General features: G+C 35.2%; 1 protein-coding gene across 1 annotated transcript in view; it reads right to left on the bottom strand.

The window, feature by feature from the left end:
- Positions 1-1,300: 1,300 nt before the first annotated feature.
- LOC102595578 (vacuolar protein sorting-associated protein 51 homolog) overlaps positions 1,301-13,630 on the bottom strand; it is a 14,387-nt gene continuing 2,057 nt past the window's right edge. Inside the window, exons 2-20 of the mRNA XM_006355775.2 lie at positions 11,146-11,285; positions 10,796-10,850; positions 10,516-10,623; positions 9,647-9,745; positions 9,469-9,546; positions 8,824-8,901; positions 7,368-7,505; positions 6,412-6,512; positions 6,237-6,304; positions 5,584-5,657; positions 5,439-5,505; positions 4,708-4,823; positions 3,729-3,995; positions 3,529-3,645; positions 2,685-2,756; positions 2,540-2,590; positions 2,166-2,396; positions 1,909-2,085; positions 1,301-1,718 (exon numbers count right to left, since the gene is read on the bottom strand). Coding sequence (XP_006355837.1) covers positions 1,602-1,718; positions 1,909-2,085; positions 2,166-2,396; positions 2,540-2,590; positions 2,685-2,756; positions 3,529-3,645; positions 3,729-3,995; positions 4,708-4,823; positions 5,439-5,505; positions 5,584-5,657; positions 6,237-6,304; positions 6,412-6,512; positions 7,368-7,505; positions 8,824-8,901; positions 9,469-9,546; positions 9,647-9,745; positions 10,516-10,623; positions 10,796-10,850; positions 11,146-11,285 — 2,154 coding nt within the window. The 3' untranslated portion in view covers positions 1,301-1,601. The remainder of the gene's footprint in view (positions 1,719-1,908; positions 2,086-2,165; positions 2,397-2,539; positions 2,591-2,684; positions 2,757-3,528; positions 3,646-3,728; positions 3,996-4,707; positions 4,824-5,438; positions 5,506-5,583; positions 5,658-6,236; positions 6,305-6,411; positions 6,513-7,367; positions 7,506-8,823; positions 8,902-9,468; positions 9,547-9,646; positions 9,746-10,515; positions 10,624-10,795; positions 10,851-11,145; positions 11,286-13,630) is intronic.

The raw sequence follows: 13,630 nt of genomic DNA, 5'->3' as shown, positions 1-13,630 counted from the left end.
ATTTCATTATTATTATTTTTGTTGGATATTTTAGTGTCATTAATCATATCATATAGTGTTATATTTTTAAGAAACATCTTAGATAGTTGTATTTTGGTAGGACTAAAGAAATATTTGAAGTACAAGTAAATTATATGTTTGTATGAATACTTTACCGGAAAAACCCGAAACAACCCGAAAAACCGAAAAAACCCAAGGTTGAAAAACCCGAGTTTTATTGGTTTGGTTTGGTTTATAAATTTAAAAATCCGACACAAATGGTTTGGTTTGATATTTGAAAAACCCGAACCAACCCGACTATGTACACCCCTAACCACAATTCTTCATCAGATGCATCTCTCATAGTTCAACAAATAGATGATATTACTACTAATAATATTTTTCCCGATTCTTTAGTCGTTCACTTTTGTCTTCAAACTATTGAACAATATAGATCTATGGATTCTAAACCACATCATGAGAAAACTCATACTAAATCCCTTTGTTTCAACCTTCACCCTTTTTTATACACATCGTGTGATGACATGTTATTCTATTGCGCTATGCATGAAAAACTCATAAATTTGGGTGAAGAATTCGATCAGAATTATCGTCACATTGTCATCCGTGATATGCTAAGTGAGATACGTGAAATTATGATCGATGTTGATAATATAAATTTGAAGGTTTATGTTGGTGTGACTATAGTCATTGATCGAACGATAAAGGATGAATCGTCTATATTGTTACCGATAAATAAAATGGAAGTTGATGAAGATATTGTGAAGAATGATTGCGTGATTTGTTTAGAAAAGCTCGGAATGGAAAGAGAGTTGTTGTGCACACCTTGCTCGTATATGTTCCATGGAGATTGCATTATGGTTAGAGAACGATCATTCTTGCCCTGTTTGCCGTCATGATCTCCTTTAGTATCGATTATCCATTTATTTTGTAGTTAATTCCATTTATTATAATTTTTGTAGTGAAAGGAAGAAAGAAGCATTAATTGATGAATAAAACACTTTGATCAAGTTGAAAATTGTTGGCTCAATTATTCACGTTTTTCTTTTAGATTGATTGATATTTTATGGGTAAAGTAAATTTATAGAATAATTCCATCTATAATTATGTTTCTCTATGCCATCGTCGTTTGTCTGGATCTTTCATGGGTACTCCCCCCATTTCAATTTATTTATGTTACTTTCCTTTTTTAATTTCAATTTTTCACGTGACATGTTTAAAATCACAAGATTCAAAAGTCTTCTTTACTTTCTCAAACTTCGTGTGATGTCAAAATCAAACAAACAAAACGAAACGGAAGGAGTAGCAAGTATAACATCATATATTAACACAAAAGGGGAAGAAGGATGCTAAGGCCTTTGTGGACATTCTAGTACAGGAAATTACACTCAAATGTTTAGTTTCAATACAAGAGTTTTTCGATTCCCCTTTAGTTTCCAGCAAAAACAATACCTTCAGGAGTTGGGAAAACTGAAAGTCGTTTAGGAAACGGTAGCCGGAGACAGATAATGCTTATATACACACCTCACAAAAGGTTTGCATGGCTAGCCAGCATCTCGTGAACGTTTTCAGATCATGGCAAGCTCGATGGTCCATAATTATTATGAGGTAGGACTCTGCTCCCGAGCCTTTGCCAGCTTTGCTTGGGTAAGCCTGTCCAGGATAGAAGGTTCCAGAGGGATTGGATCAAGACATCGCTCAGCAGCAGCAACAATTACCTGTTCGTTCAGGAAGATAAGTTCTTGTCAGACAAAAGAACAGTTGAAGCAACAACTCTATCGACATGTACAGTTGCAAGCAAATAAACAGCAGTATAATGGACCCTTTGAGAACTTTCATACTGCACAAAAGGAAGTCATTCTTCGACATAGTAGCTGTAAAGATGATGTGTAGGCATTATCTCTTTACCTCATCAAGCAAAAAATCAACAGCAGCTTCATCATCGGCAGTGTCCTTCAGAGTAGTTTTAAGAAAATGGATGTCCAGCTGAATTTGTTGAAATCCACTACGGTTAAAAGTTTGAAGTCGGACAAATTCTTGTAAACTCTTCAAGCAAAGTTTCACGATAGTAGTTATTACTGATTCCTGCAAAATCAAGGGGCATTCTTATCCATTGTTCTTCAAGACAAATGAGGTTTACCAAGTGACAAACACTAGCACCCAACCTGTGTATGCTCAACTTTTGTAAAAATTTCCATCTTCTGCTTAAACAATTTCGCCAAATGGGACTCAAGAAGTTGACTTCTGGCCTGCTGGGTATTTGACCGTACCATTCTGTCATCTCTTAATGGATTACTACGGGAGGAAATGGTGCTCCCACTGCTGTCAGAACGGCGATGCTTACGCTGGATCCCTTCAGGCAATATACTCTTTAATTCTTTAATGATACTACCTAGCTGGCAATAAGATCAAAAAGAAAATGTTAATTCTTGTCATGTATAACCAATTACATAATTACAATGAGGGGACAGTTTTCGCCCACGCCGCACGTTAACTTCCAGTTCTTATAACAGGAAAAGAAGATAAAGCCAAAAATTACCTCTTGAAGAAGCAGATCAACAAACATATGAACTTCTCTGGGCTCTTTATGCTGTACAAACAGGAAAAGGTAAGGCAAGTTAGCACAAACCATCACATTGCTCCTCTTGGGTAAATACTCCTACCTCACCATATGTTCAGCTTACCTTGACCCAATTTGGCGTTGTAAACCTTTTATTCAAGACAACTGATATCTTCTGAGTTCTCATGTTAATATACTGAGAATAAATGGAGATGAAGAGAATCAGAATTTTGATTTCATACTCTACTAATGAAGGTAACAAAAGAATCAACAAACTTCATGTTTCATTTATAAAACTATAATCAAGCTAAGAAGATAATTTGAAAATTGAAACAGTGAAAGATGCTACATAGATAAGTGAGCAATCCATATAGGACATCATCAAGAACCTTCAAAAGCAAGCATTGGGAAAACATATGAAATCATTTAGATACAAGAAAAACATCTTTATGGCCTACCCACTAACAAAAATTACATTCAGCAGTTCTACTAGATAGAATTGTAGAAAGATGTTACTTCTTCCAAAATGTGCTATAATTCATTCACCAGATGAAAAAGTATTTCACAAAAAAAAAAACATATAGCTTATTTTTTAGACATGTAAGGATTTAACAAATAACAACAACCAAGCACTAAGACAGTGCGTGTGCTTACATGATCTGGGATCCCCTTATACAAGTGTTACCTATAGCTTTTGCATACTGCATAACCACTTTTCTCCCAATAGAAGATTTTTACACAGTAAACTTCTGTAGTTCTAGAAGTCTACCATTAAATTTCTGTATGTTTCTTAAAGAAACTACATACAAACTTGTTAGCAATAGAAGACTAACCATGGCGGAGACATTAAACTCTCAGTAGTTAAGTAAAATAATTCAGATTCAGTAGTTAAGCCAGTCACTGAAACAGAATAATGGTGTTGGGCATCTGTAAGAGAAAGAAGATGATCAGAATATCAATTAACATACATGCTGCAAGAAGTTTTCACCAGCTGCTCTGAAGGTGCGACAAATTTCTGCAGGAACAAAAGCTGGACCATTTTCATAGCCCCGAGACCCACCACCAGAGAAAGACGAGGCAATTTCCTGAAAGATTTGAAAAGTTAAGAAGTGTCAAATGGGGCGGAACATATAATTATACTGGCTATAACTATTAGACCACCCCTAACCTCGGTAATTCTGGGAACGGCATTTTGCTCAACAAAAACAGAGAGTTGAGCCAGCACAAGAACACGCCCAGGAAGTATTTTGTCTCTCTGTATTCCCTCATGAAAGCTTAGATCTTGACCGGCTGGATATTTCTTTCCAGAAAGTAAGAGAAAATGATCATTAAGTTTCCTGAAGAAGTTCTGAAATCCTTCTTGTACCCAGTCAATGACCAAGTCTCTCAACTTAGAAAGCAGTTCCAAGTTTTCATCAAGAAGTTGACGGAAATCCTGTCATACAAGAAATCAAAGCAAAGGTGCAACTCAGAACAGAATTCACTAGGAATTAAGTGCCTGTAATCGTGATTTTATAGCTTTATCTTTTCTTTTAGAAGGTAGGGTTCCTTGTGATACAGGAAGCAAGTTTATTTATCTTTGATACAGGGAGCTAGTTTTTGTCTAGTTGAGTTATAATTCAGGTAGTTGTTTTGGCCTAATTAATAGTTAAAACTATCTGTCAATTACTTGAGATCAATTTTATTGACGTCTCGAGCAAAGACCACAGAGAGCATAGAAGCATTTCAATAATTTAATAGCAGTGCAAATTTGTAAAAAGCATCCTCATATTGTTAATGCATTCCAGAGAACTATTCACAAGAAAATTATCTCACATGGAAATGGATTTTACTTACTGGAAGTTCTCCACCTATACTCATAAGAACTCTTCAGTCTTTTACTTCTATATCATGTAGATTTCATAATTGATGTCCAAGTAGGCTCTAACATTGAAGCTAAACACCGTAAGGGCAGAAGTAGAATTGATCAACATATACCATCAACTTTAAAAATCACTCCCGTCCCACCCTCCGATGAAGTCGAAATCTTGAGGGGGACAATACATAACTAGTGAAGTAATAACTTTAATAGTGTTGAACAAATACAAGAATTATTTGACATAAGAATAAATAAGAACTTTGAATAATTCCACCACAGCTTATTTTACCTGTAAGGCATCCATACTGCCTTGCACTACTGCCTTCTTACTGGCCTCAAGGGTGGCCTGCAAAGAATTTTCTTCTTCAATACCCTCCATTTGATTACCTACTTTGACGACAGCACCTGACAATTCAAAAGAACAAAGAATAGCCAAAATCAAGATGCATTAGAACTCATGCAACATATGTGGTTTCAATATTAAGGTCATTGTATTGATATAAAGAGTTTATTTTTCTCAAGGTTACTCATTTGTATTGAGAAAAAATCTCTGGTCAAGAAAGTTTACTATGGACTATACATTGAGCTTTGGATCTTACATGGAGCAAAATGTACACATTTTTCAGTTTTATATCCTTTTAAAAGACAAAAGATAAGTTGAACCCATTTTGAGCTGTTCTTTGAAGAATCTTACCCAATCAACACATGATACAAAATATTCAACTTTAGGCAGATAGAGTAGGTTCTTTGTGAAGAAGGGACAGAAAGCTGGTTCTGCATTTCAATTTCGGGAAATCAGTAAATTCTTATTTTTATTTTATTTTTGAGAAAAAATAGGTTCTTTTTTTTATTTTTGAGTTAATGAAAATCAGAGGTTCGTTGGTTTGCACATCCTTCTTAGAGATATCTTTATATCTCTTAACTAATATGTTACATATCTATTTGTATTGCTACTGTATCTTCTTCTTTTTTCATTTTTAATTTACATGTTATCTATTATTTCGATATAACAGTACAAACCTGAAATATCAAGTAGAAGATGGCTAAATCTGCTAGCAACGTATTGTTTAACGGCAACGTGAGCAGCCTGAAACGACAAAGTCAGTACATCAATGACAATCGAGCATTACAGACTAATAAGAGGTAGCTGTCTTTTATATGCAACCTCCATAGTAATATCACGCAGACCAGCCTCAGGCAACACTCCATCCATGAGAAGCACATCGGTCCAAATAATCCCTGATGAAATATGAGTGCCATAAGATACAATCAGTCATCATTACAGTGTCCCAACACAAGTGTTGCCCATGAAAAGCTTGGTTATAGAAACAGTGGACTTGAGATTTTGGAAAGCAGAAGAAAGCTTAATGAACAAGCAAGACTGAAACTAAACAAAACAATCAATCATATCAAACATCTACAGCAGGGAGCAATGCTGTAAGGTAAATAAGAAAACGTGGTCCAAATAAAGGAGTTGAAGAGAAGCAGTTGAAAATGCAAAGTTAAAGTTGAATAAGCAAAATAAAATAGAAGCCCATTTTACAATGTCCATGAGGTGAATGCTGTTAGCATGATTGGACAGATTCTAAATATCTGTACATATCTATGTTATAACTCTAAATATTTGTGTAATGATGATAGGAGATAGCATAGATTAATGTGGCATATTTTCAGAGATATTACAATTAGGAATAGCATATATTTAGGGATATATAGCAGATTTTTAGGCATGTAAATCAGAATTCTTTCTATTTAATGGAAGAACTCTCATTTGAGAGAACTCATTCAGCAAAATTGACAAATGCTAGTTAAACTTACTTAACATGGCAACAAGATCAGAAGAAGCAAGTTGTTTCTTGATGTGCTGCTGGGTGGCTTCAAAGTGCCTAAATTTGGTAGTAATCACAGATGCAAAAATATTAAGTACAAATGATAATGAGAGAACAAAATCAGCTTCACCAAGAAAGGGATGTGGTGAATAAGAAGTGCGTACATTTTAGGTATGTTTTGTGCAAGTCTGGAAAGTTGCTGTTCTGAATCATGGAAAATAACTCGATAAGCACGGACAGCCTCGGAAAATTCACGAATAGAAGCCTAAGTCATGAATAGGAAATGCATTAGTGTAAATACAATTAGTGCTCAGAAGGAGAAAAAGTGAATAATACAACCATACAATTCAAATCCAGAAGAAAGGAACTCCAGAAGCATACTTAAGATCCCAAATATGTGTCCTTTTGGTTTCACCATCTTGTATTAAGCTAAGTGCCGGGAATTAGAATGTTGCATAACAAATATCTCAGCAAAGAGGTATTATCTTTCACATAATGGGAAAGTCATATCATAATGCAATTCAATTGAAGTTTAATTATGGTTAGTTTCTTTTCTCAAGTATCATTCACACCCTTTTTGTAGTGATAATTTCCACCTCTTTGCAAGGTTAGGATGGGTACTCATCTTAAAAAAAAGTAAAGGAAATAGTGTTAGTAATGTAACTAACCAAAAACATCATTGTCATTATTCATATCCCTATCCTTAGTTTTAGTTATCCTTATCCCATTTTTTTATAACCAAAAGCCTCCCTTACCCCACATGTGGGATTACACAGGGTATGTTGTTGTTGTAAAAGTCTCCCGTATTAAAAGCCCCATGCTACACTAGGATCTTCACATACTTTATTTTGAAAAACATTTGACAAATCAAATTGTATATTAAAACTTCTTTCACTCCTGACTCCCTTCTTTCTCCCTCTTCTTCTGTCTTAGTCATTCTATCTACTCGCAATCGTCTCCCCCCTTTCTCCTCTCCCTGTCTTCAATCTCTCCCTCATATTCTTCTCTCTTTCTCCTTCTTGTTTCTTCCCCTTGCTTCTTTCTCATCTCTCTTTGGTATTTACATTGTAGCCTAAGATTCCAACTTCAAAGCATGAGTAATGACCTTGCTTTAACACACCTCATGAGCAGCAGAAGTAGCTGATTCAGGAAGGTTTCCTTGATCTGCTGAAGCAGGGGGTATTTCCTTAGATTCCAGATGGAGATCCACAAGGAACTGTTCTAACTTTTCAAATAGTTGCACCTTCAAATTATCAACCTGCATAAAACATATACATTCAAAGATCAACATGTTAGTTTTCGCTCACACTCTTTATAATTATGGCTTCGCAGCCTTTTTGATTTTAATACAAGATGCTACCATTTAACAAAAAAAAGATCAACATACAAGAAGAAGACAATAGAAGTTTCAGTAATCTTCATTGCACCAATAAACACATCAATTTTTGTTTCAGTCATTTTTAGTATTTACAAACTAAACTCGAACATAGACTGTTATTCCCACATTGATATCCAAAGAATATGAGGTAGCGGGTTTCCTCTTTACATCATATATTTTTCTTTTCATCTTGAGGGAAATTATTTCGACAAGCATGTAATGTATAATCCATACCATGAGACCAGCATACAAATAATTTTAGTTACCAACAAACTACCATATCCTTTTGGCTCTATAAACATACAAAAATGACCACATTTACCATTGCACTACGTAAAAACACATCCTTAACATTTTCAATTCTCTACTTGAGAAAAGAAAAGGATAAAATTGAAGAGGCATGTTAGACAGAAGAAGCTGATTCTAATTCAGAGGTACTGGCAACCGTAGGGTTTTGATGATAATTCAGGGGACATAAGGTACCTATGTCTTATACTCCTCAGACTCTTCAAAATTGTTGTCAGGTGCATGTCGGATCCTCCAAAAGTAGTTTATTTTGGAGGATCTGACATGGGTGCAGCGACATTTTTGAAGAGTTCTAGTAACATAGCTTATGTCTATGTTCCTATTTTAATAGGAAATTTATCATAATCCTTTTAAAAGACCAAAAATATTTTAAGTTATTAAGGGCACATATTTTTAAGACAAGCAGTAAAAGGATCTTAGTATATGGCTATCCAAAATATACGAAAGTCATCTTAATATGTATTTCACGTGTTGCTTACCCACATCCCTTCCCAGCCATTCTTACATCAATGATGTAATTCATCAAGTTAACCCATTGTGCAATTAATTCACATTGGACTAAACTTTCAACAAAATGCAGCAATTTCACTAGCTACTGCCGAGCAAGGCATGGATAAAATTGAGACCATCGACATACTCATCTTCACTCTTCACAGGATGGAGAGCTGAGAAAACAACTAGAAGCTAAGCTTCTTGTTGAGAGAGGGCCAGCGATATGTCAAATGGGAGTGCAGAGTGCATTTCTTTACTACACATTTTATTTGAACTAAAGCAGACTAAAATTCTTATGAAATTAAAACTCCGTTCTAACATTCAAGGATAAATTGAACCATGCAAAACAAGTGATAGAAATGCTCATATATAGAAGCAGAAAAAAAGGTGTGATACAAACCGGAAAATTTAACTGCTTAAGGAGCATAACAGCTTCTGCCCTGGCTTGTATTGATTCAGAATCTGAAAATACCTTTCCCTGTAACCAAAGAAAAAGTAATATGAAAGCTCAACTCTGATCATTTTTGCCAAGTTCTTGATAGATACCAAAATGGCTTGAACCAGTGTTCTGCAAAATTTGTATTCAGATTCATCTTTTCCCCTACTCCTTCAAAATTAGCCCTTAGAGAGAGGGCAGATCAAAACACTCCACAGCATGGCAGAGATCTAAATGGTTCATAGAGATAATGAAACTTTGTTCTGTTTGTTTAGAATGGAGAAGTAACGCTGGACAACTCAAACACAAAATCAACAACCCCCCACACTTTCCTTTTTAGTTTGTCGCAAAAAGAATGACACCTTTCTATTTTTAAAAAAAATATAACTTTAAACCTCTCATTTACCATTAATTAGATGATTTACAGTTGCAGTTTGCACAAATGTCTATGGCTTGTTGAAGGCACAAGTTTCAAAAGTCTTTCTTTATTCTTTGTCTTCTCTCCTCCCTTTCCATCCATCTTAACAAAATATCTAATTCAGTTTAAGTACCTCAACCAACTATGGCCTCTCTCGACAAAGTAATTGCTAACTAGAAAAAAGGAGAAACCTGCAAGTGTGTTGTAATAACAGCAATTGCTTCCTCTGAGGCTCTTTTGCAATCCTGGAACGAAGAGTCTCCATATGCCTGGTGATGAAAAAGTGCTGACATTAAAGATGAGACTTTGACGTGCATTTACATCATACAAACAGGAAAAACAGTGGAACAAATATCACTATGCACAAACCTTGAAAATGGGCATGGCTCCAGTGTAGTATTTCACAGCATCAGCATAGGCTTCTGATTTGATACACTTTGCTAACCTAGCGGGTAGATCATATATGAACTGCTCTTTTCCACAGAAAATGAAATCCATGTAACTCACACATAACCAGAAACCAACTCTTATACAATTGATAGCAACATACAACATAAAGTAGCATTTTATCTATGTCGGAAAAGAAAGTTACATGATGAACCTGAACAACAAGTCTATAAGATTGCGAAGGTAAAAATACATTTTATTTTTTTCAATTGACATTAGCATTTATTTACAACTTCACCAATCCTTTTTTGACCATTTAATCTTGTGAACTATTAAGAGCTCTAAAGATCCAGTGGCTAAAATATGGAATGGATAATTCCTTCCTCCCCAGACCCCAATTGTGGGATTTCATTGGGTATGTTGTTGTTGTATAATTCCTTCATCTTCCTAAAAACAATTTTCACTTAATAAGTAAATTGCTCTACATATACCCCATGAATAATGAGTTCAGGTAGCTTGTACTGGAAGTAACAGATGATGCCATTTTTCAATTAACATCTGGATCAATCTATTTCACTGCCGAATGAGCATCTTATTTTCCCTTGCTTAATTGTTTTTTTATAAGTATTTCCCTTGGTTAAATCATAAACAGTCAAAAGTCAACCAGCTCAAAATATCGGGCGTATAAAGGAAATGCTTATTCCTCTATCCTCATCACTAACAACAAACATCAACTTAGTTGTAAAGGTTGTTATAAGAACCCACAGTTGGTAACTTCATTACTCAATAAGAAAAGACACATTTCCAAATTGTGTAAAACATTGCAAGAGCTTAACACCTGACTTTAGTACCTGAACTTTGCGTAGAAGATTACGGGTCCGATGCAATTTTTCTATGTGTTCCCTCTTCTCAAAAAGAGAAGTATTGACCCCATCACTTTTAGATTGCACGGACATTATCTGCAAATAACTATTTTGAGAATGGTAACAGATTATCTGCAAATAATTGAAGAAAATCTAATTCTTGATACACATCTTTCAGTGTTTTGCTGCTTAGGTCATGATTATAACCCCAAAAAAGTTCAAAAATTCCTTAAACAAGTAAAAAGGGAAAAAAGAAATAAGCAAAAACCTTTTCAAGAAGCTGCTCCATATTTGTCTCCATGCCAACAATATTGTTTTTCATCCTGGAAAGTTAATCATATAGGTGAGTTCTTTATTATGCCAAATGAGAACATGACAAGATAAAACCCAGTTAGTCCTGATTCAACATATAAGCTGAAGCCAAGTATAATAAGTTTAAGAAACCTCTAACAGTTGCCTGATCCCCCTAATTGAACAGCAGAAATTGAGGACCCATGAAACATGCTATAAGTACTAAAAAACTCAACCTACGTAGAGTTAAGTTGCAACTATACCCCCTAATGTTTGTCTCTCAAGGGATGGAATGGGTTTGGAACAACTTTCTAGAACATGGTTTACCTTTTAATTGTGTCTGTGGCACTTACGAACTTGTTGTAATTTTCATATACCAGCATTTGCAGGTCAGTATCGAGATTCTTTATCTCAGCAGCCATTTCAACATGCCTCTGAAGCATACCTTCCAAATTGGACTTCTGCACCTGTATGTTTGATGAAATATATGACATTTGTCCCAGACAAATGAAATCAAAAGTCATATTTATTTTTTCCACAACTGGAAAAGATGGCATGATTAAAGATCAGCTTACTCCTTGGGCAAGCAACAGATTAGGTAAAGACCTCTCTGATAAGTACAAAGTTCGCAATACAGAAGTTTACCGAAGACGCCTTAGTCAAAGCCAAACTAACACGGCCACTGTGTCAAAGTTTGCTCCTCTGACTTGGGTAGGCTGAGGTAAATGGGGAAGCATATTCTACAAGGAATACTGATTGATTCTATTGCAAGAGACTGCTGACTGAAAGTATGACAACTCATTTTCCTTTTCTTTTCTTCCAGTTACAAGGATTAAACTGCTATGGGAATTTTATGCCTCTTCTTGAATTCTTTTAGGCTTCTGGTGAAGTTACAAAATAAAAATGTCATCGGAAATTTGTGCACCGCATATCAATAGAAGCCATTACCCCCATTAAACAGGGTGGAGTTCAATATTTATACCGTAGTTACTATGTATTTACATCCAAAATCCCAACTACCAATGTAGTATCTCAGGTCAAAGAACCCTAAGTTGTAGTATATCTTCATGATTGTTGACAATTTATCTTTCTTTTAAAAGGTAATAATTTTATTCAGACAAATGCACAATAGGTGACTGTTCTAATCAAAAGCTTTACAGTTTCTATTTACCAAGAAAATAAATTACAGTTTCAGCTTCAAATAGCTCAAAAAGTTAAGTAGATCTTTAAAACTAGAAACATAGTGCTGCCTGCTCTGAAGAAAAGGAAAAAAAGAATATCCAAACATTTTCTCGTACGGCTGTAAGAATTAATTACTACAGTCAGGCCTCTCTATATACTGGTCATCCTCCACAACAACATTTCACTATAGCAGCCAAGTTAGTTTTTGGAACTGATTTTTAATCTTATGTTATATTATATGTTCTCATAACAACATTTCACTATATCAGCCAAAAAATATGTTATAGAGCTTTGTCTGTATATGTTCAAAACATTTTATTTTCTCTTTCCAAAGATGTCGATCCAAACAAAGAAGAGCAAGCAATCCAGATTTATCCTAGTTTTTACGTATTGCCTTGCCATGTTTATTGATGATGCTATAAGCGTTAATTTAAATAGATTGGGAAATAGGAAAACAGGGAAGTCAAGATTAACTTGGTAGGAATTTGTAAATTAAACTGATGGAGCAACCACATTCACATTTTTAGCATTCTTTCTTTTTCAATGGCACCTAAAACATGTAAATGGTACAAGGATTTGCCTGTGTTAGGTTGGGGTAAGACCTAAGAGTAACTACTGAAGCCTTTCTTTGTTTAGCTCCCATAAATGAGCTTGGCCGAATTTGGCGTAGTTAAGTACTATGCACTTCTCTCCTTTCCTGCTAGTGGATCAGTCCCGTACTCACAGTACTATACATTCCGTCATCCACTGCAGTTAAGGGGTAAGGATAGGCTCCAGTTACTTTAGTAGAGAATGATATTAGATGTGCACATAGATGAAGAAGCTGCAAGAACTTTCCAGGCCTTGAAGCTAATAACTCTAACAGGTGTATTACCAAAGAAGAATCTTTTCTTCACCTCCATAAGTTGGGAAGCTAAGAAATTAAGCCATTATTGCAAGCTTGTAAATGGGGGATGCAATTTCTGGTTTTCGAAGAAGAACAAAGAAAAAGCTGATATCTTTGAGACTTTGATGCAACAGAAATTTGCGTAAGCAATAAGCCCGTTATATAACTTGCTTAGTTGAACATGGAATTTCCTGAAGACCAACAGGTAAAGCTAGGACAGAAAAGATAAATATGGTTCATTATGTTACTCCATTGTTCATTAAACAATTAAAGAGTTATGTCCCATGTCCAAAACCACATTATTATCTACTTACTCCTCCATCCTTACAAAAGCATTACTTCACAAAGTAAGATAGATGATCAAACACCTGAACCTTTCTAAACTCACTCATCCTCTTAATACCATTTTTTTTTTGAGAAAGTTAACTGGTATTATAAACATAGAAGTACACCAATAGTGAACTCATGTAGTAATTACATCAAAAGTATAGAGGGTTTACCAAAAAGAATCTAAACACCTATCTCCCTCATAAACTATCTAAGAATAGGGTGATGTCCCCCGGATCCTTGGGAATAGAATGGATACACCAAAAGTAAAAGGTCACTAAACAATTCATTTTAATGCTTTGGAAAGGGATGCTCTTGTTCTCAAAACACCTTTGATTTCTCTCACTCCATATTGTCCACCAGATGCAGGCAGGGACAATCTTCCATCTCTCCTTGTGTCCTGACTGATTTCCATCT

This window comes from Solanum tuberosum, unplaced genomic scaffold (assembly GCF_000226075.1).
Source record: "Solanum tuberosum cultivar DM 1-3 516 R44 unplaced genomic scaffold, SolTub_3.0 scf00208, whole genome shotgun sequence".
In the NCBI taxonomy this organism is placed as follows: Eukaryota; Viridiplantae; Streptophyta; class Magnoliopsida; order Solanales; family Solanaceae; genus Solanum; species Solanum tuberosum.
Note: the sequence above shows the minus strand (reverse complement) of the source record. Positions and strands in the feature narration are given on the sequence as shown.